The sequence below is a fragment of the Mustela lutreola genome, chromosome 3 (genome assembly GCF_030435805.1).
Source record: "Mustela lutreola isolate mMusLut2 chromosome 3, mMusLut2.pri, whole genome shotgun sequence".
NCBI classification, from domain to species: Eukaryota; Metazoa; Chordata; class Mammalia; order Carnivora; family Mustelidae; genus Mustela; species Mustela lutreola.
The window spans coordinates 68,510,474-68,537,552 of record NC_081292.1 but is presented as its reverse complement, the minus strand read 5'-3'; the positions used below and the strand labels follow the sequence as shown (position 1 = coordinate 68,537,552).

At 40.4% G+C, this 27,079-nt stretch overlaps 2 protein-coding genes across 5 annotated transcripts in view; one reads left to right on the top strand and one right to left on the bottom strand.

Moving 5' to 3' along the window:
• ARMC1 (armadillo repeat containing 1) overlaps positions 1-8,464 on the bottom strand; it is a 36,555-nt gene extending 28,091 nt beyond the window's left edge. Inside the window, exons 1-2 of one of the 2 annotated variants that reach the window (XM_059166347.1) lie at positions 8,253-8,464; positions 736-1,036 (exon numbers count right to left, since the gene is read on the bottom strand). In XM_059166347.1, coding sequence (XP_059022330.1) covers positions 736-918 — 183 coding nt within the window. In that variant the 5' untranslated portion in view covers positions 919-1,036; positions 8,253-8,464. The remainder of the gene's footprint in view (positions 1-735; positions 1,037-8,252) is intronic. The other variant, XM_059166348.1, reaches the window with a different exon arrangement.
• A 9,429-nt stretch (positions 8,465-17,893) lies between these two features.
• Positions 17,894-27,079, top strand: part of MTFR1 (mitochondrial fission regulator 1) — a 56,659-nt gene continuing 47,473 nt past the window's right edge. For 2 of the 3 annotated variants that reach the window (XM_059166344.1, XM_059166343.1), the window contains exon 1: positions 17,900-18,048. The gene's annotated coding sequence lies outside the window, so the exon portion shown is untranslated. Of the gene's footprint in view, positions 18,049-27,079 lie in introns of all 3 variants that reach the window. The other variant, XM_059166346.1, reaches the window with a different exon arrangement.

Here is a 27,079-nt window from a genome sequence, read left to right as displayed (position 1 = left end):
CCCCAAATAGGCAAATACAGAGATATAAAGAGGTTATTTAGGGAAGGGGTGCTGGGAAGGAACAGGTAGAGGAGTTTCTTTCTAAGGTGATGAAAATGTTCTAGTATTGATTATGCTGATGGCTCTGTAACTCTGAATACACTAAAAACCAATGAATGACACACTTTAAATAAGTGACTTGTATGTGATTCAGACCTTAACAAAAGTATTATAAAATAAAAACAGGGTGCCTAGGTGGCTCAGTGGGTTAAGCCGCTGCCTTTGGGTCAGGTCATGATCTCAGGGTCCTGGGATTGAGTCCCGCATCAGGCTCTCTGCTCAGTGGGGAGCCTGCTTCCTCCTCTCTCTGTCTGCCTCTCTGCCTACTTGTGATCTCTCTCTGTCAAATAAATAAATAAATAAAATCTTAAAAAAAATAAAATAAAATAAAATAAAAAATAAAAACGAAACAAGTATCTTTTTAATATGTCTATCCATACTGAAATGATACAATCGTCAAGCTTTCTTAGTAAGTGAATAAAGGAAGTCACAGAACATTCCATGCATGAGTACGCTACCAGTTATGTCAAAGGACCGTACACGCAGACACACACGAGTCTGCACATGTAGAAATACAGACTTACTACTATTTACTCTATAGTCACTTTTAATTTTTTATGTCATCTAACACTTTTTCAAATTCTTCTAAATTGCAGAATTGTCACGCTGAGATTAAAATTACTAAAGGCAACTTACGAGCAAAGCTGAGTGGACAACTGGGGGGTTGGGATGATCCATAAACAAAATAAGGCCAGGGAGACATCCCTGGTCTTGGACAATGGCTCTTCTATTTAATGGATCTGCTGCTAGATCCCGGAGCTGGTTAACTACCGAGAGAGCATCAGGTTCTTCATTCATCGTGGAGGAGGATGAATTCATCTTCTATGCCATACACATGAACAAAATCTTCTTAAATTCTGTAGAAATGGTTTGCAAGATTAGTTCTAGGCTGCCGAGGTGCGTTCTGGCATTTGTCAAACAATCAGGATTACGACACCTTTAGAAAGAACAGATGACTCTAAATCACACAGAAACTCGAGACTTGGCAATTCCACAGTTTAAGTAAAATGAACATAAGAAGCTGAGTAAAAAAAAAACACACCAAAAACCAAGTTATTTATGCCCACATTTAAAGAACATATGTCACCTTCAATATTCCAATAAATTCCATTTTAGCAATACATATTTTAACACTAAAGTCACAATAAACAGGATCTTTACAGTTAAAGCTCATAACCTGCACTATACTTCTCAAATTATACCACTGCCAGTGCTTTTTTCCCTCTAGAACAGTTCTGGAGCCTAACACAAGTGCCTCAGGGAATGTGGCTAGCTGAAAGCTTTTTTTCTTATTCATCTACGAACAAAACCCAGCATACTGGGTTTACAAAAGATAAAAACCCCTAGGAAAAAGGAGGGAGTCAAAAAAGGCTGTGAAGAAAAAACAAGCCAAGAAGGGTATTTCACCCTGTGTCAGGCCCCAGGAGTTAGGGAGATCACAGTGAACATGAACTGAATCTAAACACACCTGGCCATCTCTTGAGTGTGCCATATTCAGAAGAATGGAACACAATTTGAGGTAATTCATTTGGCAGATAAGGAAACAGTCACAGAGAAGTTAAATAATTTGCCCCATGTAACGAAAGCTAGTGAGTATAAAAGCGCACTAAAATCTTATCTCCTGGGGCACCTGGGTGGCTCAGTGGGTTAAGCCTCTGCCTCTGGTCACGATCTCAGGGTCCTGGGATTGAGCCCCACATCACAGAGTTCTCTGCTCAGTGGGGAGCCTGCTTCCCCCACTCTCTCTCTGTCTGCCTCTCTGTCAAATAAATAAATGAAATAAATAAAATAAAATTTTATCTCCTAAACAACAGTCTTTCCACTTTCCATAGCCTTTTAAAATTTTTATTTAATTTTATTTTATTTTATTTAAATTTAATTTTATTTAAATTTAATTAACTAACATATAATATACTATTGGTTTGAGAGGCAAAGGTCAGTGATTCATTTTATACGAAGGTCTTATACAATACCTAGTGCTCCTTATATCACGTGCCCTCTTCCATGTCCAGCACCCAGTTACCCCATCCTTTTACCCCTCTACTCACCAGCAACCCTGCTTGTTTCTTCCATAGTCTTTTTCTTTTCTTTCCATACTTTTTTTTTTTTTTAAGATTTATTCATTTGAAAGAGAATGAGAGAGAGTTCACGCGCATGCATGGGGGTAGGAGTAGAGGGAGAAGGAGAAAATCTCCAGCAGCCTCCATCCTGAGCACTGAATGAGATGTGGGGTTTGATCCCAGGACTCTGAGCCAAAATCAAGGGTCAGTTGCTTAACTCACTAAGCCACCCAGGCACACCTCTATGCAGTCCTTTTAAATTTGCGTACATTTTCCCCATAAAAGCAAACCTGGATATTTTAGAAAACATGCTAAACATTCAAAAGCCAAAGAAACAAAATATCAAGGAATAATCTTCGTATGTGCAGAAAGTCAAAAATAATGACTTCCATTCACCAAGTTACACTGCACATTCCTTATTAGTAAGAATATAAAGGTGTAAATACTTTCCATGAATAAATAAGTATGTATGGTTAGTGTCAACTTCAAAAACAATGCCAATTAGCAAAGGCAAGGGATGGACACAATTTTTCTGTAACTCCAGAAAGACTACTAAAGGCTATTTTGGGGAGAAAAGGTAGTAATGCAGAACTGGCCTTACCAGGTATTGGAGGAGAGGGGGCCTGCACAATAGAAAGATACTTCTTCCAGGAAAGTTACTTACACATTCAATATAAGAAAGCAGACTCTCAGTGAGTCAGACCAAGGCTCCACTGCTTGGTAAATATGACTTCAGGCAAATCCCTTACTCTTTGTCTCAGTTTCTTCATCTGTAACTTAGGGCTAATTATAGCAGCTATCAAAAGTGTATTGTCATCAAAAGAAATGAAATCTTGCCATTTGCGACAACATGGATGGAACTAGAGCGTATCATGCTTAGTGAAATAAGTCAAGCGGAGAAAGACAACTATCATATGATCTCCCTGATATGAGGAAGTGGTGATGCAACATGGGGGCTTAAGTGGGTAGGAGAAGAAGAAATGAAACAAGATGGGATTGGGAGGGAGACAAACCATAAGTGACTCTTAATTTCACAAAACAAACTGAGGGTTGCTGGGGGGAGGGGGTTGGGAAAAGGGGGGGTGGGGTTATGGACATTGGGGAGGGTATGTGCTTTGGTGAGTGCCGCGAAGTGTGTAAACCTGGTGATTCACAGACCTGTACCCCTGGGGATAAAAATATATTATATGTTTATAAAAAATAAAAATTTTTTTAAAAAGTGTATTGTCTAGGGGCGCCTGGGTGGTTCAGTGGATTAAAGCCTCTGCCTTGGGTTCAGGTCATGATCCCAGGGTTCTGGGGTGCATCCGGCTCTCTGCTCAGCAGGGAGCCTGCTTCCTCCTCTCTCTGCCTGCCTCTCTGCCTACTTGGGATCTCGGTCTGTCCAAGAAATAAATAAAATCTTTTTTTTTTTTAAGTGTATTGTCTAAATAAAAAAGAAATACATGGAAAGGACTGGTGCTTAGCATATTGTTAATGCTCAATAAATAGTGTTCAGTTACATGGAACCAAAAATAGTAAGATTATGGGGCGCCTGGGTGGCTCAGTGGGTTAAGCCTCTGCCTTCGGCTCAGGTTGTGATCCCTGGGTCCTGGGATCGAGCACCGCATCGAGCCCTGCATCGGGCTCTCTGCTCAGCAGGGAGCTTGCTTCCCCCTCTCTCTCTGCCTGCCTCTCTGCCTATTTGTGATCTCTCTGTTAAACAAATAAATAAATCTTTTTTAAAAAATAGTAAGATCACTCAATAAATGGTATTGGAATGACTTCTAAGCAATTTAAAACCAATGCTAAGCAAGTTTAATTCATATAATATGGCAAAAAGAAATCCTATTCAAGATAAAATACATTAGTTTTTTTAGGTATGCAAGCAAATGCAAAATAAAGGACTCAGAAAACAGGCCTTTAACAAGATAGTATTTGGCAGGTTATTTTCAAAAAATGAAAATATTATATTGTGGCCATTTAAAAAAATTTAGAGGGGTACCTGGGTGGCTCAGTGGGTTAAAGCCTCTGCCATCGGCTAGGGTCATGATCCTAGGGTCATGGGATTGAGCCTCGCATCAGGCTCTCTACTCAGTGGGGAACCTGCTTCCTCTACTCTCTCTGTCTGCCTCTCTGCCTACTTGTGATCTCTGCCAAATAAATTTAAAAAATCTTTTAAAAAATCTTTAAAAATTTAGAAAAAAAGCAACAAACTGAACGCACAGAGATAAGACTAACGGGTCTGGGAGCATGCTGCCTCTTAGGTGCCTCTATTTTCAACATCCTCAATATCCCTGTTTACAAACCACCTTATCCATGAGCTTTATAAAGTGCTGTCAACAGCACCAATCTTATCCAAACTGGAACCTGAAGAACCAATTACTGGCTCAAAGGCCCAAGAGCCAAGTTATATTTAAGAACCAAATACACTGGAAGGGGTCCTTTTGCATTCACCTCTGGCTGTGTAACCGGAGAGCTCCAATCTTAGCTAAGGAGTTCTTAGATATATTTAATCATTTAGTTTAAATGATGCTGAAAACTTTATGGCCTTTCTTGGTCCTTTGAGATGAAGAAAAGCCAAAACATTTAAAACTTTCAGTTTTCAAAGCCCATGGAGACGGGGAGGACTCAATTAAGACCTTCCAAGGAAAAAGTCAGGAATATCACAAGGCATTAAAAATCCTAACACAGGGACGCCTGGGTGGCTCAGTTGGTTGGACGACTGCCTTCGGCTCAGGTCATGATCCCGGAGTCCCGGGATCGAGTCCCGCATCGGGCTCCCACCTCCATGGGGAGTCTGCTTCTTCCTCTGACCTTCTCGCTCATGCTCTCTCTCTCACTGTCTCTCTCTCAAATGAATAAATAAAATCTTTAAAAAAAAAAAAAAAATCCTAACACAACAGAGGCAGATGCTGGGGTCAAGCACTGCATTTCCTGTGGCATGAATGCAAGAAAGGTAGAAAGAAGCTATGATTTCTCCCCTAAATTACATGAGTTTTTAGGTAAAACTTTAAGAGATTTCCTCAGTGTTAAGAGTTCATTTTTCTTTCCTTATGTGATATTCTTGCCAAAATCAAGTTTTTTCTGAGAATTGTCTAAATCCTGTTAAATGATCAGTACTTCTGTGGGTTGAGGAATTCACATAGACGTTTTTATAAGATAGCTATGGAACAGTTGAGAAAATGCAAACAGGTAAGCAAAAGTTGGAACTTTATCTCCAATTCATGTATTAGATACATTTAGTCTTTGTGTTAATTGTATCATTTTCACACACTCAAATTGTTTGATAAAAATGTTAGCCTTCCTAGGCTGGAAAAAATGTTTTTTAAATGATACATTTTGGTATTCATTCTATGTTACCCTCTCTTATTCTCAAATTGGCAAATCTCAAAATATATTTTTTAAAGATTTTATTTATTTATTTGACAGAGAAAGAAGCAGGTGAAGCAGCAGGCAGAGGGAGTGGGAGAAGCTTCGGGGCTCCATCCCAAGACCCCTGGGATCATGACCTGAGCAGAAGGCAAACACTTAACCAAAGGAGCCACCCAGGCATCCCTCAAAACAATTTTCAAATAACATTTTAAATACATTTATCTGAGTAATTTTGTAGCAACCAATGAACCAAAACTTAAGTTAAAAACAAAAACAAAAACAGCTCTCTTCTTCTAATAAGGAGTAGTAAAATAGGTTCAAAAGAAAATAAGCTTGCAGGGTGCCTACATGGTCAGTGGGTTAAGCATCTGCCTTCAGCTCAGGTCATGATCCCAGTGTCCCAGGACAGGGCCCCATACTGGGAGTCTGCTCCTCTGTGTGCTCCTCTACTGTTCTCCCTGTCTCTCTCAAATAAATAAATAAATAAAATATTTCAAAAAAAAAAAAAAAAAGAAAGAAAGAAATTAAGAAAAAAAAGAAAAGAAGCTTGCTTTATAGTTTCACTCTTCATTTAAAATACTAATGCCGGGACGCCTGGGTGGCTCAGTTGGTTGAGCAGCTGCCTTCGGCTCAGGTCATGATCCCAGCGTCCTGGGATCGAGTCCCACATCGGGCTCCTTGCTCAGCGGGGAGCCTGCTTCTCCCTCTGCCTGCCATTCTGTCTGCCTGTGCTCGCTCTCTCCCCTTCTCTCTCTCTGATAAATAAAATCTTTAAAAAAATAAATAAATAGGGGCGCCTGGGTGGCTCAGTGGGTTAAGCCGCTGCCTTCGGCTCGGGTCATGATCTCAGGGTCCTGGGATCGAGTCCCGTGTCGGGCTCTCTGCTCAGCGGGGAGCCTGCTTCCTCCTCTCTCTCTGCCTGCCTCTCTGCCTGCTTGTGATCTCTGTCTGTCAAATAAATAAATAAAAATAAATAAATAAATAAATAAATAAATAAAATACTAATGCCAAGAAATGTGGACCTGGACAGCCTGCATCAGCATAAGCTGGGATTATTAAAATGCAGATCCAAGGCCTCTACCCACACCTCACTAGGAATCCTTGGAGGTAGGGCCCAACACATGATTTTAATAAGCACCCAGGTGATTCCTGGTGCAAATAAGAGCAATTAAAACTTAACGGTGGTTAATAACTGCATGTCCTTTCAATATGGCTGGGAACATCTGAATAAAACCCTGAACATTTAAATTCTACAAAATACTTTAATTATCATGCAACATGACAATAAGTAAATTTGGGACCATGTTTTGGTTTCATTACCAGATAACCAAATAAATAAACTAAAATAAACCCCCAGTAGTAGTAGCAAACCCCCAGCAGTAGCAAATTTAATGACTCCTTCCAAAGAAAATGGAAGCTTTTCATCAAAAGAAGAAAATTGTGGGGGGAAATTACGGCGGAGAACCATGTAGATTTTGTAAGTAAACAGAAGGTTCCTGAAATTTTGTTAGCAGTATTATTTAATTATCTCTCTTATCTCAATCATTTTTTTTTACCAATACCTGATGACTTACAAGTTAGCTTTTAATAACTTTTTAAATATTCTTTTCTGTTTTAAGATTTTTGGCTGCTAAGCTAAAGTTGCCAATACAGACATAACGAAAAATCAAAGCCTCAATAGCAAATGAGGAAAACGTGAAAAAACCTTTCTGTTTTATTTTCTCTTTTTGTTTAGCTCAATTTGGACAAAGAGATCATAAGACAATACATGCTACCCAAACTTTTAGGAGTACTCTGATTATCTAAGGGATCTATTCAAAAGCAGATCTGATTCAGCAGATGGAGTGAGGCTTGAGATTCTGCATTTCCAAAAAAAATCCCCAGGTGAGGCCTATCCTGCTGGATGGAACTGGGAATTTAGGTGATACATATGAGACTATAATTATAATTTCCAATTCTTCAGCCAAAACCTACCATTCGGTTCAAAGAATGATTCAGATCTCTTATAACTAAGAGCTGCAGAGAGTACACACCCACAACCTAAATCCATATTCAGTTAAGCAAGTTTTTAAAAAATAACCTAAGCATTGAGTTCAGATCTGGCTTTACTTTACTAGCAACTAACTGTAACTCTTGGAGAAGTTGAGCCTCAGTTTCCTCTCAATAATCCCCAACGACTGTCAGGATCAAGAAAATAACTTGAGGCGAGCACCAGCAGTTACCAAACAAGAACTATATACTTGATCCTGTGGTACTTCTATTCCACCAGGTGTTGGGGTATATTCTGCACCTCCCTCACACATCAGTGCACTATCACGAAAGGAGTTGCTAACTGCACGAAGGCCTCCAAGAAGTTATTTAAAATACAAGAATGTGAAAGCTGATCTCTTTCGAATAGACACAAACACAATGTCCTTCCACTCCTAGCAGACATGCAGGTGCACAAAACATTTACCAAAGAACAAGCTGGAGAGATGAAGTGAGATGAGAGCCATTAACCCCAGGGTTCGAAAAAATCGGAGTGCCGGGGATGGAGAGGAAATAAACAAAGCTAACATTTTTACAGGACATATCGGGACAAGGCGCTTTAAAGCGCTTAGTGGGACGCACTGCTGGGTCTCGGGAAGGCCGGAGGAGAGCGCCTCGGCCCAGGCCGACTCGCAGATTTGATGCAGGGGCCGCTCTCCGCGGCCTTCCTGGCTCCACCGCTTTGTCTGCCTCCCCTAGACCCTTACATACCGCGCCAGAGATTCAGGAGTCCAGAGCCTGCCGCACCATCAGGGCCACACCGACGAATGAGGCAGAGGGACCCAGAAGCCGCCGAGAGGGTCCCTCCGTCGGCAGACGCGGCCTCAGCGATAGCAAACGACCAGGTTAACTCGAAGAGCCAAAGAGCGAGGACGCTGGCGGGGAAAGGCTGGACGGACTCTCCCCCATGACCCTGCAACATCTGTCAGTTCTGGCCTCTCATTGGCTGATAGCATTCCAACGCGAGGCTAAGACGCCCAGTAAGTGAAGGCCTTCTTAAACTAAAGCGTTCATTGGTGATCTAGGGGAAATGCACTAAGGGTTGAACGGAAGGGTCCAATGAGAGCACAGGGACACCGGACTTGGGCCCAACGAGTGTCCGTCCGCTAAGCACTGAGCGAAGAAACTTGCGTCCGGGCGGAGAAACCGTTTTAGTTTCCCGACTACAATTCCCAGCATCCCCGCGCGAAGTAACCTGTCTGCTCCTGCGTTCGGAAATTCAAATGTTACGTTTTTCTCTGGCAGCTGTTTCAGGTGGAATAAAGTATTTTCGTGATATTTCTTCGCTTTTGTGAGTCTTAATTATTTGAGTTTTTGGTAAGAACATTAACCCTATGTTAGGTGTTTTTTTTGGATTGCGTTCATTTCTTGGTAATGTTCACTGTGTTCCTAAACGCGACGGCTGCGAAGTACAGTTTTTTGTTTATTTTAAATAATAACTTCTTTTTTTATTTATTTATTTTAAATTTATTTATTTATCAGAGAGAGAGGGAGAGAGAGCGAGCACAGGCGGACAGAATGGCAGGCAGAGGTAGAGGGAGAAGCAGGCTCCCTGCGGAGCAAGGAGCCCGTAAATAATAACTTCTTATTGGGAGGATTTTTTTTTTTTTCTTGTAAGGGAAAGGGACTTACAGTCAGAGAGAATCTTCTCAAATCCGTCATAAAGTATTTTTTAGATATTGTCTTCTATTTAGTTTATAATAGTAAGGATTTATATACTTTTATCAATGCTAGTCACTGGCGGTTTTGTTTTGCTTAAGTATAGATCTTGGTTTTTAAAGCTATTTCTCTAAATATACTGTAATTTAAATTCCACAGGCCAGTCTGAGAATACTGCATCTACTGCACCAATAACTTAACTGAATGGAGTCTAGAGTCTCTTTCACAATTTGTTTTTGCCACGTAGCTCAAGGAATTTAAGAGGCCTCTAATGGGGAAAGAGAGTGCATGAGACCAAATATCCCCGGGGCGCCAAGCTTGCTCAGTCATAGAGCATGCAACTCTCCATCCAGATCCTCAGTTAAAGCCCCAAGTTGGATGTAGAGCCTCCTGGGGGGGTGGGGGGGGGATCTCCAGACTGTGTTCTATGCAATTGTCTCCAATACTTTGATTCCTAAGTGAATTTAAAATCCAAAACAGCTGGGGCGCCTGGATGGCTTGGTGGGTTAAGAGTATGCCTTCAAAAAAAAAAAAAAAAAGAGTATGCCTTCTCCTTAGGTCATGATCCCAGGATGTCTCCGCTCAGCAGGAGCTTGCTTCTCCTTCTTCCTGCCGCTCCCCCTGCTTGTACTCTCTTTCTGTCAAATAAATAAATACTTCAAAGAAAACTAAAAAATAAAATCCAAACAGTTACTTCTGCTCAAATTTCTTTGCCTCTCTGTAACCTTGGTTATCTTCTTCCTTCTAACAAGCTCAAGAAGAAAAATACAAGCAAAGTGGAATAGAAAAGGTCTCTTTCACACTGTTTGACCAATAGCAAAAGCAAATCTCTGGCATGGTTTCTGTTTCTCAAGTCAGAAGAGGGAGTGGTGGTAAGTGAATACTGAATCCAAAACAAAAAGTAAAAAGAAATGATGCATAATGTCCAGCGGTAGAAGCACCAGCCTGATACCTAATAACTGACCAGACCAACCAACTGCTGGAACTAGGGGGGCGGGGGTAGGGATAAAAGAAAATTGTCATACATTTACTATAAGAAAAAAAAAAAGCTGTAAAAAAGTAAATATAGGAAGTCCAAAGGACACAGACAGGTTAAACATAATCCGTTTGACTGAGTAAATGAAATTGTGTTCAGTATTGTTATCGAAAACAATGCAATAACACAGAAAGTAAATTTGCTTTTTCTCTTCTTAAGTAGGTTCCATGCCCAACATGGGGCTTGAACTCATCACCAACTGAGCCAGCCAGGTGCTACAACTTCCTATTTTTTCTAAGATTAATTTGTATATCAGAAAGGGAGAACACAAATGGTAATTGTCTATTTGTCAATTATAAATGGTAATTCCCAGCTAGTAATTGATGACATAGGTTTTTGGTAGAATGTATGTTTAATAGAGTCTTTGTCTTTTGGAAGTTCAAAATGTAAAATTAAATATAATCATGCCCATGACATTAAAGTATTGAGAAGATTAATTCTTCCTTACCAACTGCTGCTACAGAGAGTTCGATGACTGGCCTTAAAAGGCAAGGATTGTAGTCACAAAAAATAATTAACTATTTCATAAGCACCTAAGGATTATAAGTCTTTAAGAATTTATTTTCCCGGGGCGCCTGCGTGGCTCAGTGGGTTGAGCCACTGCCTTCGGCTCGGGTCATGATCTCGGGGTCCTGAGATCGAGTCCCGTATCGGGCTCTCTGCTCCGCAGGGAGCCTGCTTCCTCCTCTCTGCCTGCCTCTCTGCCTACTTGTGATCCCTCTGTCAAATAAATAAATAAAATCTTTAAAAAAAAAAAAAAAAAGAATTTATTTTCCCATATTAAAAATGGATGAACTTGACACCAATAAAGTTATACTAAGGCTTTAAGAATTTATTTTCCCATATTAAAAATGGATGAACTTGACACCAATAAAGTTATACTACCTGCTGTTATGAGTCATTGCTTGTTCTTAGCCTCCGATATCTTGCCACAGGACACAGCTGGAATGTCAAGTTCCTCAACAGCTGTGTTGCTTAAGAACCATGAATCAGATAATGGCAGTTTTCATTTATTCAATTTTAAAACTATTTTCTTTGCCAAGGTTACAGAGACAGTCTTAGCACTGGATTCAAACATAAGAGAAAACATAATTACTGTCCTCAAGGAGTTTATGGTCTAGTATGGTGGTTTCCAAAACCTTTGATGAAGTACTACTTTCAGCCTTAAAAACGTCTTGAGCACATGGCTCTGATATATGTGTATTATTTATTCATAAATTCTATACACATACTATCTAATATGTAGGCTAAAAGGCATGTCAAAATAGAAAATTTTAGAGGATGAGAAATAATTATAAATAGAAGCACTTTTATTTATCTGAATGAAAATAAAATTGTATTTATATACATTATTTACCAAAAAAACTTAAATTCCAGATGGATTAAAAACTGAAGTGTAAAATAAAATAGCAAAAATCCTTTAAGATACATACACACTACAGACAACTATAGAAGTAGGTGACATCTTAAATAAGACTAGAAACTCTGAAGTTAGAAAGAAATAGACCTATTCCACTTCTAAAAAGTAGTTCTAAAAAGTAGTTTTTTGGGACGCCTGGGTGGCTCAGTTGGTTAAGCAGCTGCCTTCGGCTCAGGTCATGATCCCAGCGTCCTGGGATTGAGTCCCACATCGGGCTCCTTGCTCAGCAGGGAGCCTGCTTCTCCCTCTGACCCTGCCTTGCACTCTGTCTGCCTGTGCTCGCTCTCGCTCTCTCTCTCTGACAAATAAATAAATAAAATCTTTAAAAATAAATAAATAAATAAATAAATAGTAGATTTTTGTGTTGGGGTGCCTAGGTGGCTCAGTGGGTTAAAGCCTCTGCCTTTGGCTCAGGTCATGATCCCAGGGTCCTGGGATTGAGCCCGGAATCAGGCTTTTTGCTTAGCAGAGAGCCTGTTTCGCTTCCTCTCCGTCTGCCTGTCTCTCTGCCTACTTGTGATCTTTGTCTTTCAAATAAATAAATAAATAAATAAACAAAAAAAGTAGTTTTTTGTGTAGCAAAAAAATATATAAGCAATGTCAATGAACAATAGATATGAGGGTAAATTTGTAACTCTGTGGGTCAATAGAGGCCAGTAGTCAAAAATTTATCACAAATTGTCAAGAAAGGATTGAACAACCCTATAGAAGTTGGATGAAGAATAAAAATTAGTATTTAATCAAGAGAAAGTCCAATAAACATGAAGATATTTAAACCCACCTTTAATAAAGGAACGCAAATTAATTTAACAGTGAGAATAATCATGATGCTGATCAGATTGGTAAAAAATCAAAATGACACAAAGTTGCTGGCAGGAATACTGTATAGAAAACTCTCAGATTTTGTTGTGGAAATGTAATAAGTGGAGAGAATCAAAACAAACATTTAAACTGCCTTTCTTGTGTGTGTTATATTTCAGGGTAACAAAATAGTTGATGTATAATAATGATTCTGAAAACTGGTAAATATTAAGAAACAAGCATTCAGCTTGCTTTTCTTTAAAAACATGCCTCAAGGTGACCAGTTAGCTAATAAATGACACATGCGGCCTCACCTTGTCTTAAAATGCCCCTCACATGGGCATTTCACTGTCTACCTGGGGGCCTTTTGCCAGTTAGGCTTTTCTGGATTCTAACTTGGAACCTCTTAAGGCCCATTTTAATGTGTTATATTTTCTATAGACAGGCAGTCGGAGCTAGAAAAAATGCTGAACTAGAGAGAGGGTCTGGATTTTCAGGGAGGATACTGTTTAAAGCTTGCAGAATAGTCAGCCTTTCTCACCAAATGGGTATTATTTATTGGGTCCTTGTGATAAATCAGGTGTAATCCTAAGTATTTTACAAATGTTACACAATCGGTTTTCAGGGCTATCCTGTGAGGTGACTATTTTCCCCACTGTGCAGTTCAGGGAAATGAGACCTGGGGAGGCTGACTGACTTGGCCAGCGCCATATGACTGATAAAAGGCAGAGGGTCTGTCTGACTTGGAAGCTCATATTCCTTCTACAAAAAAATTCAGCTTCACCACCTACCAATAAAAACAAATGGGAATCTGACCTTTTTGGGAAATTTCTGCAAGGAAGCTGGCCCACAACTGGCCTTGTTTACCTTTCCATGGTCTAAAATATACTTGATGATGGATAAATCTCTGCCTAAACAGGGGCACTATAATTCTTAAGTCTTTTAGGAATTTGGAGGCACAGAAAGGTCAAGGGACTTTTTCAAGGCTGCACAGTGAATAAGCGAGAACTCCGATTCTTTCTCCTCTTTTCAATAACTGAAGTTTCAGTTATTCTGGATTCTGCCAAGTAAGCTGAGCCATTTATTTGGGTGAGGAACTCCAAGATCAGATATACTAAATAGAAAAGGAGAGTCCATTTTCTCCTAAAATCCCCAAATGGATTGCCTTGTAACCTTCTACATTAATTTCCCAACTTAGTTGCATAAAACAATCACCTAAGATTCAGGGAAGTGGCCTGAGCATATGTATTTTTAAACATACGATCCAAAGTGGAGTTTCAGGACCGTCAATCTTGAAGAGAAGACAGAAATTGTATTAGATATTTATTGCTTCCTAGTGAATCACTCCAAAACTTAGCAGCTTAACACAATAATTGCTTATTATCTCATAGTTTCTGTGCATGCAGAATCCATGTGTGCCTTAGCTCAGGTCTCTGGTTCAGAGTCTCTCATAAGACTGCAATCAAGGGTCCATCAACAGATGAATGGATAACGAAGATGTGATACACACACACACACACACACACACACACACACACACACAAAATGGAATACTATGCAGCCATCAAAACCCCTGAAATCTTGCCATTTGCCATTATGTGGATGGAACTAGAGGGTATTATGCTAAGTGAAATAAGTCAATCAGATGAAGACAATTGTCATAATTATCTCTCTGATATGAAGAATTTGAGAGGCGGGGCGGGGGTGCATAGGGGGAACAGAGAGAAAAATGGAACAAGATGGGACCAGGGAGAGAGATAAACCATAAGAAACTTTTTTTTTTTTTTTTTTAAGTTTTACTTTTTTTTTTTTTTTTTTTTTTAAAGATTTTATTTATTTATTTGACAGAGAGAAATCACAAGTAGATGGAGAGGCAGGCAGAGAGAGAGAGGGAAGCAGGCTCTCCACTGAGCAGAGAGCCCGATGCGGGACTCGATCCCAGGACCCTGAGATCATGACCTGAGCCGAAGGCAGAGGCTTTAACCCACTGAGCCACCCAGGCGTCCCAAGAAACTTTTAATCTCTGGAAACAAACTGAATGTTGCTGGGGTGGCAGGGAGGGATAGGGTGGCTGGCTGATGGACGTTGGGGAGGGTATGTGCTATGGTAAGTGCAGTGAATTGTGTAAGACTGATGATTCACAGACCTGTACCCCTGAAATAAATAATACATTATATGATAATTTAAAAAAAAGACTGCAATCAAGGTATCAGTAGAGCTCCAGTCATCTCAAGGCTCAACTGAGAGACGATCTTTTGCCAAGTTCACTCACATGTCTGTTAGCAGGATTCAGTTTCTCAGAGGCTAATGAAAAGAGGGCCTCAATTGCTTGCTGCCTGATGGCCAGAGGCCTCCCTCAGTTTCTTGCCACATAAGTCTCTCCCTAGCACAGCTCACAATATGGCAGGTAGCTTCTCTCAGAGAGAGTGAAGGAGAGACCAAGAGAGAGCAAGCAAAATGAAAGCCACACTCCTTTTTTTTTTTTTTTTTTTTAAGATTTATTTATTTATTTGACAGAGAGAGAGAGTGAGAAAGGGAACACAAGGTGGGGGAGTGGGAGAGGGAGAAGCAGGCTTTCCACAGAGAAGGGAGCCCGATTCGGGGATCAATCCCAGGACCCTGGGCCGACGGCAGACGCCTAATGACTGAGCCACCCAGGCACCCCAGCCATACTTTTTTAAAACTAATCTTGTAATTGCCATCCTATCACTCTTTTATTTGATTCATTAGAAGGAGGTCACTATGTAAAATCCACCCACTTTAAAAGGGGATTACGTAAGGGTGTGAATACCAGGGGTCAGGGATCCTAACTCTGTCCACTAAGAGAGGTTGTATATAGAAAATATAAGCGAAATAGAAAATAAATATACATGATTCTTTATGAATAAATGATTGAATATAAAAAAGTAAATGGGCAGAAGAAACAAATCCTACCTAGAGAAGAATGATAAGTTATTTATGTAGATATTCCACTCCAGGAGTTGAAGCTTAATCTCTTATGACCTTCGAGGGTGGGTAAGATTTAGTGACTTGCTTCTGAAGAAGAGAATATGGAAAGAGGGTAAAAAAATGCAATTTTATAGTGGAGAAACTAGCAAATACTACCATGGTCAAGTTAAAATCAGCAGAAATAAATCATGCTAACATCATGATCCCCTGATATGATGTGATGAGAAGGGCATCTCAGTGTGGTATTTCTCCTAAACCTTACAATCCCAGTCTGATCATGAGAAAAACAGCAGACAAATTCGAATCAAGGCATATTTTATAACATACCTGACCATGCTCCTCAAAACTGTCATGGTTGTATCAAGGTTATGAAAAACAAGGACATCATGAGAAACTGTCATAGACCAGGAATCTAAGCAAGGAGGCATGATGACTAAATGCAATGTGGCATCTTGGATAGGATTCTGGAACAGAGAAAGGACATTAATAAAACCTGAATAAAGTCTAGAGTTTAGTAAATAGTAATGTACCAATATTGGCTCCTTAATTTTATAAGTGCATCATGGTAATGCATGATGTTAGCATTAGGTGAAATTGGGTGAGGGGTAAACAGGAATTCTGAACAATCTTTGCAACATTTCTGTAAGTCTAAAATTATTCTAAAATAAAGCTTATTGAAGGCAAAAAGTGAAGCACACTGATTATAACTTCAAGTACAATGACTAGAAGATCATCTCCTAATTTCTGTCTCAACACATTTTCCATCCTTTCTCCTCCACGGGCCACATACTTCTGGTGCCACGTGCCATAAGACACATCCATAGGCCATCTGTGAGATGGCATATAGTATGGCTAGAAATATTCTGGGAAGACATTACAACAGTGTGAGAGTCCATAATAACTAATCACAAAAGGAAGCTAAATTCAACTTAATCGTCCTCCCCTCACCCAGATCCTCAAAATGCCCATGGTCACTGGAGGGCACTTAGCATGCAGAGAAATGTGAAGAAAAGAAAGCTGGAATGGGGAAAAAAAGCACTTAACCAATCTCTGTTTGAAGGTTGCTTTAAGCCATCTTCTTTTTAAAGAGTAGAAGACAACATATGTGAACTCAGTTCTAGGGTCCCCCCTTGGGTCTTGGAAAGGTCTGGTGCAAGCCAGGGGGTCTGAGCTCAAGCTTCATTAGCTTCGCAGGAAATCCACTTCCCCCCTTTATTTTTAAGATTATTTATTTACTTATTTGACATAGAAAGATCACAGGTAGGCAGAGAGGCAGGCAGAGAGAGAGAGAAGCAGGCTCCCCGCTGAGCAGAGAGCCTGATGCAGGGCTCGAATCAAGGACCCCGAGATCATGACCTGAGCCGAAGGCAGCGGCTTAACCCACTGAGCCACCCGGGCGCCCCAGTAAATCCACCCTTTAAAGATCTCAGCAAGTAAACTTTGCCAGAAATGCTGTTTTGCTTCCACTCCTTTAGCTCAGAAGCTAATCATCAAGCCTCAGCCCAAGCACACCTCTAGTAAGCGTTCCCCTGAGCCTTTGGGCTGGCTTAGGCCCGTCTCCCAGGCTTCCACTATTCCTCCATGAGAACATTTGGTTAAGTAAGTTTGTGTTTCTGTCTTCCTGTTAGCCCGGAGGCTTCCTGAGGGCGTGGTTAAAGGCTTTTAAAAATCTTTGTACAGTCATAATGGGCTCCCAAATGGATTAATGCTCTTGCTGAAGTCGGGAAGCCCTCACCCTGAAGAGACTTGGGCACGGGAATAAAAACCACCGAGGCTCTGTGCCTGCTGAGTGACCTGTGGGATCAATTACAAAGGGAGGGTAAGAGACACAGCCAATCAGCGACAGCCAATCAGCAACAGCCTCTTTAAAGGCCATTCAGAAATCCTTAAGCAGGCTTTTCTTTCTACAAATGAATTTCGACTTGGGCCTATGCACGTTACCATGTTGAATATATTGTTAGCTATAGATGTAATGATCATTTTCATGGCAGGATTTCTTGAAATCTAGTGTCCCCAAATATTCAACTATTAAAAAAAAAAAAACATGCGGCCCACGAATCAGACTAAACAGATGGAACTGAGGACAGTAAAATCGTCATCCATGCTCTTTGGACACTCCGCACCCTCAACTCCCCTCAACACAAACACACCCGAGATATTAAGTTCACGTGGGAAGATCTGCCGGCTAAACACAAGTCTCAATAGCGTGGGATAAAAGGACTCAACACAAGTCAGGTTAACAAGGGCTTAGAACTCCTAGCTTCTTTCAGGGTAATACACACTTGTGGCTACGTTCAGAATGCGGGTCTTGCTACATACTTAGAGAGCGGGGTTTACTAACAAAGTACTTTCCAGGGCAGAGCAGTGAAGACACAAAGCGAAGTCCACGCGAAGGTGCCCGCCTCTAGCCAAGCACCGCGCTTGCGCACATTCACAGTGAGAAGTGGCTGCAGGCCTGTGGGCGGGTCGTCTCGCGTCCCGTCCAGGCTCTCAGTACCCGCCTCCGGGCCGTAAGAACCAGCTGATTGGTCAGTCTGGTCCGGATTTGGGGCGGAGGTTGGGTGATTGGCAGTAACTCCCCGGGAGAGCCAAGCTGGAAGCCGGAGAAGCTCACGAAGGCACCTGGCTGCCGCGCGGCGGAGGTGAGTGGGGCTAGGGACCCAAGAAAGCGGTTGAGGGGGTTTCGAAGAGGCCCACCGGGCCTGAGGGCGGTGGGAAGCCCTGGTAACAAAGTCAAAGCTGAAGGAGTCCCCGTTTCGGGCATGCGGGGAAGACGGCGGGCTCCGTGGGCCGGTTGAGAGTCTGTGCTGTGGATGAAGGGAGGCGGAGACGTTCTCGGGCAGCCGGGTGGCCGAGGGCTTTGCTGGGGCTGGAGCTCCGGCGGAGCGGAGAGAAGTCAGCTGACTCGCCCTGAAGGCTGGGACTCACCCACCCACATCTCCCGCTCGCCCCCGGCCCTTAGGTCCATCTTTCCGAGCCCACTTGTCTCTCGCCAGCCGCCCGGCGGCGGTCCCAGGAAGGCCCTGGGCGTTGCGCTCTTTCCCGGGGTTAGACCGGCCGGACTCCGCGGGTGCGCCTCCGGGCCGGGCCTTGTGGACTCTGGGAGGAGACGCTCGCCTGCTGCTTGCCTGGGAGGCTTAACCAGTCTCACCTGGCTGGTGTTGCTGTTTTAACTTTTCGCCTCCCAGTAGTTCCCAGTGTAGCTTCCTGAACGTAACTAGTCGCGTGGAGCCCCACAGAAAAGATCGACCTTCAGACATTTAAAAACACGTTTTATTATGGAGATCTTCAAACGTACCGAGGTTGAGAGGAACTTGGCGAACCCTTCACCCAGTTTTAACAATTGTCAACACTTGGGCTCCTTCTCCACAGGTTATTTTCAAGCAAATCCCAGGCATTGAATCTCTGTTGGGTATTTCTACGACTTTGTCATGGTCAGCAATTATATACTCTTTTTTTCTAATCATTTGCCTTCTAGAGGGATTGAGTGAAGTAAGGAAAACGTGAACGTGTAGACGGCGCAAATTTAGTTTGCTCTGTAAGAATGCGGGCAGTTCTCCCACAGTGCAGTTTCACTGCCCTATGCTCAGGTTTTCAAAATCATTAAAAATGAAGGTTCCAAACAATCTAGTCTTGGCAGTAGCAGTGTTGCTTTTGAGCAGTAATAATAATTTTGATAATTTCTGTTTATATGGCTCTTGGTATGTATGAAGCTCTGTGAAATTGTTTCCACCGGTTCATTTAATTTTCAAAAACAGCCTTGTGAAGTAGGTGTTATCCAGTTTTACAGATGAAGGCAAAGGGGGACTAAGCAATTTGCGTAATTTCGCACTGGTGTAAATAAGGGGGAAATCGGGGGTTGGGGGATCGGGTTTAGGATAGCAACCCTGGGCAGTGCCAAGTTCTTGCTCTTTTAACCATAATTAAATTTCCTAAGAATTAATGGAGTAATTGTAACTGCTGTGGATCATTTCTATTGAGCTATAAATCTATAATGGGAAAAAAAAAAACCCCTGGGATTTATGAGTATATATGTTTCTTTCAAACAGTAAAAGGTTAGTGCAATTGAATTTTAAGTTAAAAATCAAAGTATGTAAATGTAGATCAGTAAATACAAATGTTTACAATTTCTGTAGTATAGGACCAATTAAAGGGGAAAGAAAACAAAAAATATATCAGCGGATAGTCTCTACTCTCACTCCCCTTTTTAAAAGATTTTATTTATTTTGAGAGAGAGAGCGCACTGGAGAGAGAGCTAGCGCAGAAATGGGGAGCAGAGTGAGAAGCAGACTCCCTGATGAGATCGTGATCTGAGTCAAAGGCAGATGTTTAAGCATCTGAGCTATCCTTGTGCCCCTAGGCTCTAATTCTTTTGGCATATAGCATGCACTGGCTATTTATATTGACTAAACTGTATCCCTTATCTTCTCAATCTTATACTATTTCTAAGACTGTCTTTTTCCAAATAATGTTAGAGGAATAAGGAACCAGAAAGAGACAGCTGGGCTTTTTCAGAGGACAGTAGGGAAAACCAGTTAAATTGGAGTTTAGGATTCCTGTTATAGGGGATTAATTCAGAAGTCTAGAAATAAAATTAGACTCATATGTGAAGTACTTTGTGAAGTACTTTGAGGGCCAAGTTTAAGGAGTTTGAACTTGAGCAAAACCGTGACTCACTGATTGTAAACCATCTCATAGGAAAAGTTAGCTGGGCACTATCAAAGATGGCTTTACTTGAGATGTGAAAAGATGAGTGGCTTGACCTGGGGTTATAGACGAAATAGGTTTGGGTAACTGTTGAATTTATGGATGTAAGGCAAGGAAAAGAGAAAAACAAATCACCTAAAAAAGGGGGATGAAAAGACAGAGTGGTTCTGAAGTGCTGGTAAATGTCAGTTTCTTTTCTTCTCTCTCTCTCTCTTTTTTTTTTTTTTTTTTTTAAGATTTTTAAAATTTATTTGACAGAGAGAGTGGGAGAGGGACAAGCAGGCTTCCCGCTGAGCAGGGAGCCTGATGAGGGGCTTGATGTGGGGCTGGATCCCAGAAGCCTGGGATCAGGACCTGAGCTGAAGGCAGACGCTTTAAGACTGAGCCACTCAGATGCCCCAAAATTCAAAACTTCTTTTTTTTTTTTTTTTAAGATTTTATTTATTTATTTGTCAGAGAGAGAGAGTGAGAGAGAGCGAGCGAGCACAGGCAGACAGAGTGGCTGGCTGAGGCAGAGGGAGAAGCAGGCTCCCTGCCAAGCAAGGAGCCGGATGTGGGACTCTATCCCAGGACACTGGGATCATGACCTGAGCCGAAGGCAGCCACTTAACCAACTGAGCCACCCAGGCGTCCCAATTCAGAACTTCTTAATTTAAAATATTTACCCACAGTTTCAAAACTTTTTAGTCATCTGTACTAATTTATGTTAAAATACATCTTTATTTTTTTTTAAGATTGAATTTTTAAGTAATCTTTGCACCAGTGAGGGGCTTGAACTTAGAGCTCTGAGGGTTGCATGCCATAATAATAGAGCCAGCCAGGTGTCCCAATCATCTGTATTTTATTTTATTTTTTTTTAAAGGTTTTATTTGACAGAGATCCCAAGTAGGCAGAGAGGCAGGCAGGCGTGGGGGGTGGGGGACGGCAGGAAGCAGGCTTCCTGCTGAGCAGAGAGCCCAATATGGGACATGATCCCAGGACCCTGAGGTCATGACCTCAGCCAAAGGCAGAGGTTTAACCCATTGAGCCACCCAAGCACCCTCATCTGTATTTTAAATGTTAAGAACTCTGTGAAAAGAAAATTAATTGACCATCAGTTTATTTATTTATAAAATGTATTATTTGCCCCAGGGGTGCAGGTCTGTGAATCATCAGTCTTACACAACTCACAGCACATACCCTCCCCAGTGTCCATTATCCAGCCACCCATCCCTCCCTCCCACCACCCCCAGCAGCCCTCACTTTGTTTCCTGAGGTTAACAGTCTCTTAGGATTTGTCCACCTCTCTGGTCCCATTTTTTTTCTCCTCCCTTCCCCTTTGCGAACCCCTTCCCTACCTCTCCAGTTCCTCTTATCAGAGAGATCATATGATAATTGCCTTTCTCTGACTTATTTCCCTTAGCATAATACCCACTAGTTCCATCCATGTCATTGCGAATGGCAAGATTTCGTTTTTTTGGACGATCAAATTTTTTTTTTTTTTTTTTTTTTTTTTAAAGATTTTATTTATTTGAGAGAGAGAGTGTGGAGGGCAGGCAGAGGGACAGACAGACTCCCCATTGAGCAGGGAGCCCAGCTCAGGGCTCAATCCCAGGACCCTGAGATCATTACCTCAGCCGAAGGCAGACACTTAGCTGGCTGAGCCACCCAGGCACCCCAAGTTTACACAATTTAATTTAGATTTTCTCACTTAAAAATAACAAAGAGCGTATGTTTTTCTTTTTCAAATCTTTTGTTCTTAAAGGTCTTCCATTACTGAATGGAGTCTTTTGCTTTTAAAAAATTTTATTACAATATAGTTTTTATTTTTAATTGGAGTGTAAGTGTTACGTTAGTTTCAGGGGTACAAGTAATGATTCCAGAAGCCTGTATGTTCTTCTATGCTCACACAACATAGCTACTATCTGTCAACATACAACACTGTTAAAATACCGTTAACTATATTTTCTGTGCTATAGATTTCATCTCCTGTGACTTATTCCATAATTGAAAGCCTGTACCAACCACTCCTCTTCACCCTTTTTTTCCATCCCTGAACCCCCCCACCTTCTAACAACCACCAGTGTATTTTTTGTATTTATGGGTTTTTTTTTAGATTCCATGTATAGATGAAATCATATGGTGTTACTATTTCTCTGATTTAATTTACTTAGCATGATATCCTCTAGGTCCATCCATATTGTTGCATATGGCAAGATCTCATTCTTTCCCATGGCTGAGTAATATTCCTGTGTATGTATGTGTATACCACATTTTTTTTTTTTTTTTAAACCATCTATGGATGGATACTTAGGTTGCTACCATATCTTGGCTGTTATAAATAAGGCTGAAATAAAAATTGAGGTGCATATCTTCTCAAATTGTGGGTTTGTTTCTTTGGGTAAATACCCAGAGGTGGAATTAGTGGATTGTTTGGTATTTTATATTTTATTTTTTTTGAGGACCTTCCTTACTGTTTTCCACAGTGGCTGTACCAATTTACAATCCCACCAGTAGTGCATAGGGTTCCTTTTTCTCCACATTCTTGCCAACACTTTTTTTTTTTTTTAAGATTTTATTTATTTATTTGACAGAGAGAGATCACAGTAGGAGAGAGGAAGGGAAGAGATCACAGAGAGAGAGGAAGGGAAGCAGGGCCCCCGCTGAGCAGAGAGCCCGATGTGGGACTCGATCCCAGGACCCTGAGATCATGACCTGAGCCGAAGGCAGCGGCTTAACCCACTGAGCCACCCAGGCTCCCTTGCCAACACTTTTTATTTCTTGTCTTCCTACTAGCCATTCTCTCTGGTGTAAGGTGATTTTGTTGCTTTGATTTGTATTTCCCTGTTGATTAGTGAAGTCGAACGTTTTTTCATGTATCTGTTAACTATATGTCTTCTTTGGAAAAATGTATATTTAAGTCCTCTGCCCACTTTTTTTTTTTTTTTTTTTTTTTAAAGATTTTTTTTTTAAAGATTTTATTTGCCCACTTTTAAAAAAAGATTGTTTATTTGATAGAGACACAGAGAGGGAACATAAGCAGGAGGAGTGGGAGAGGGAGAAGCAGGCCTCCCACCCGGAAGGGAGCCAGATGTGGGTCTCAATCCCAGGACTCTGGGATCATGACCTGAGCCAAAGTCAGAGGCTTAACAACTGAGCCACCCAGGCACCCCTCTGCTCATGTTTTAATTGGGTTTTTTTGTTTGTTTTTTGATGTGGGGTTGCATATATATATTTTGGACATTAACACCTTATCTGATACAGATACCTTCTATTCAGCAGATTCCTTTGATAATTTCCTTTTTTGTGCAAAAGCTTTTCAGTTTGATGTGGTTCAAGTTGTTTATTTTTATTTTGTCCATTACTTGATGAGACAGATACAAAAAATACTGCTAAGACGATGTCCAGAATTTATTGCCTGTGTTTTCTTTTAGGAATTTTATGGTTTCAGGTCTTACATTTAAGTCTTATATTTTCATTTTATGTTTGTGTATGGTGTAAGAAAGTGATCCAGTTTCATTCTGTTGCAAGTAGCTGTCCAGTTTTCCCAACACTATTTATTGAAGAAATTGTCTCTTTCCCATTTTATTTTCTGGCCTTCTTTGTTATAGATTGACTATGTATGTGTGGACTTATTTCTAGGATCTCTATTCTGTTCCATTGATCATTGTGTCTGTTTTTATGCCAATACCATCTGTTTTGATTTCTGTAGCTTCCGTAGTATACAGTTTGAAGTATGGGAGCACGATATCTCCAGCTTTGTTGTTCTTTCTCAGAATTGTTTATAGCCAACTTTTATAGATGATTTGCGCTTCTCTACAAATTTTAGGATTATTTGTTCTAGTTATCTGAAAATATGCTATTGGAATTTTGGTGGGGATTACATCGAATCTGTAGATTGCTTTGGGTGATAGTGACATTGTAACAGTATTAATTCCTCCAAGCCATAAACATGGTATATCTTTCCATTTATTTGTGTCATCTTTAGTTTCTTCTGTCAATGTCTTAATAGTTTTTAGAGCTCAGGTCTTTTACTTCCTTGTTAAATTTAATTATAGGTATTTTTTACTTTTCAAGGCAATTTTAATGGAATTATTTTCTTAATTTTTCTTTCTGGTAGTTTGTATTAGTGTATAGAAACCCAGCAGATTACACTGTATATTTTGTATCCTGCATCTTTACTGAATTTGTTTATTGTAATGGTTTTTTGGTGGAGTTTTAAGGGTTTTCAATATGTAGTATCATGTCATCTGTAAATAGTGACAATTTTTTATTTCTTGTTTACCAATTTGGATATCTTTTTTGTCTAATTGCTCTAGCTAAGATTTGCAGTATTGTGTTGAATAAAAAAGGCACGAGTAGGCATCCTTGTCTTGTTCTTCATATCTTCTCCCCAAAAGCTTTCAGCTTTTCACTGTTGAGTATGATGTTAGCTGTGGGTTAGTCATATATGGCCTTTATTATACTGAGATAAGTCTATCTATATCTAATATAGATAGATATAGATATCTAATATCCATCTATCTATAATACTTGAGGGTTTTTTTTGTTATCATGAATGTTGAATTTTGTCAGATGATTTTTCTGCATCTATTGAGATGGTCATATGATTTTTATCCTTTTTGTAATGTGGTGTAATGCGTTGATTAATTTGCAGATGTTGATCCATCCTTGCTTCCCTGGAATAATTTTGGTAATTTTCTGGTTGTTTGTGTAGTTCTCCAATCCATTTTGTTCTCTTACTCTTTTGCCTTATTTAATGACTTTAGTGTTTTTTAAATTAATTTTTAAAAAAAATTTGTGAATGGGATCTTATTTTTTTTGCCCACTGATTCATTAGTCTTATACACAGCGCTCATTACATCATATAACCTCTTTAATGTCCATCACTCAGTTACCTAGCCTCCCTCAACCTCCTCCCCTCCAGCAACCTCAGGTTGTTTCCTGTGATTAAGAGTCTCTTATGATTTGTCTCGCTCTCTGATTTTGTTTATTCCCCTCTTCCCCTGCTATCCTGTTTGTTTCTTAAATTCCACATATGAGTCAGATCCCATGATAATTGCCTTTCTCTGATTGACTTAATTTCACTTAGCATAATGCCCTCTAGTTCATCCATGTCGTTGCAAATGGCAAGGTTTCATTTTTTTGATGGGTGAGTAGTATTCCATTTTATGTATATACTGCATTGTCTTTTTAGCCATTCATCTGTGTACTGACATATGGGCTCTTTCCATAGTTTAGCTCTTGGGGACATTCTGCTATAAACATTGAGGTGTAGGTGTGCCTTTGGATCACTACATTTGTATCTGTGGAATAAATACCCACTAGTGCAATTGCTGTGTTTTAGGGTAGCTCTATTTTCAACTTTTTGAGGAACCTCCATACTGTTTTCCATAGTGGCTCTACTAGCTTGCATCCCCACCAACCCTGGAAGAGGGTTCCCCTTTTTATGCATCCTCACCACCATTTGTCATTTCCTGACTTGCTAATTTTAGCCATTGTGACTGGTATGAGGTGGTATCTCCTTGTGGTTTTGATTTGTATTTCCCTGATACCAAGTGATGTTAAGCATTTTTTCATGTGTCTGTTGTCCATGTCTTCTTCAGAGAAGTGTCTGTTCTTGTCTTTTGCACATTCTTTGACTGGATTATTTGTATTTTGGGTGTTGGGTTTGAGAAGTTGTTTATAGATCTTGGATACCAGCCCTTTTTCTGTATTGTCATTTGCAAATATCTTCTCCCATTCCATAGGTTGCTTTTTAGTTTTGTTGACTATTCCCTTTGCTGTGCAGAAGCTTTTTATCTTGATGAAGTCCCAGTAGTTCATTTTTTTGCCTTTGTTTCCCTTCCCTTTGGAGACTTGTCTAACAAGAAGTTGATGCGGCAAAAGTCACAGAGCTTGCTGTGTTCTCTAGGATTTTGATGCATTCCTGTCTTACATTTAGGTCTTTCATCCATTTTGAGTCTATTTTTATGTATGGTGTAAGAAAATGGTCCAGATTCATTCTGTTGCATGTGGCTGTCCCAGTTTTCCCAACACCATTTATTGAAGAAACGATCTCTTTCCCATTTTATTTTATTTGTTGAAGAGAGTGTCTTTTTTCCATTGGTTATTCTTTCCTGCTTTGTTGAAGATTAGTTGACCACAGAATTGAGGGTCCATTTCTGGGCTCTCTATTCTGTTCCGTTGATCTACACATCTGTTTTTTGTGACAATACCATGCTATCTTGATGATCTTAGCTCTGTAATATTATAGCTTGAAGTCAGATCTCAGCTTTGGTTTTCTTTTTCAGCATTCTTTTGGCTATTCAGATTCTGGTTCCATACAAATTTTAGGATTATTTCTTCCATCTCTCTGAAAAAGGTGATGGCATTTTGATAGGGATTGCATTGTATGTATAGATTGTTCTAGGTAGCGTCGACACTTTAACAATATTTTTTTTCCAATCCATCAGCATGAAATGTTTTTCCATTTCTTTGTATCTTCTTCAATGTCTTTCATGAGTGTTCTTTGTTTTCTGAGTACAGATCCTTTCCCGCTTTGGCTAGGTTTATTCCTAGTTATCTTATGGTTTTTGGTGTAATTGTAAATAGGGTAGACTCTTTACTTTCTCTTTCTTCTGTATAGAAATGCAACCGATTTCTATGTGTTGATTTTATGTCCTGCCACTCTGTTGAACTCCTGAATGAGTTCTAGCAATTTTGGGGTAGATCTTTGGGGTTTTTCCATATAGAGTATTATGTCATCTGTGAAGAGTTAGAGTTTGACTTCTTTGCCGATTTGGATGCCATTTCTTTTTGTTGTCTGATTGGTGAGGTTAAGACTTCTAGTACTGTATTGAACAACAGTAGTGAGAATGGACATCCCTGCCATGTTCTGACCTGAGGGGAAAAGTTCTCAATTTTATACCATTGAGAATGATATTCACTGTGGGCTTTTGATATAGGGCTTTTATGATAGGGGTATGTTCCTTCTATCCCCACACT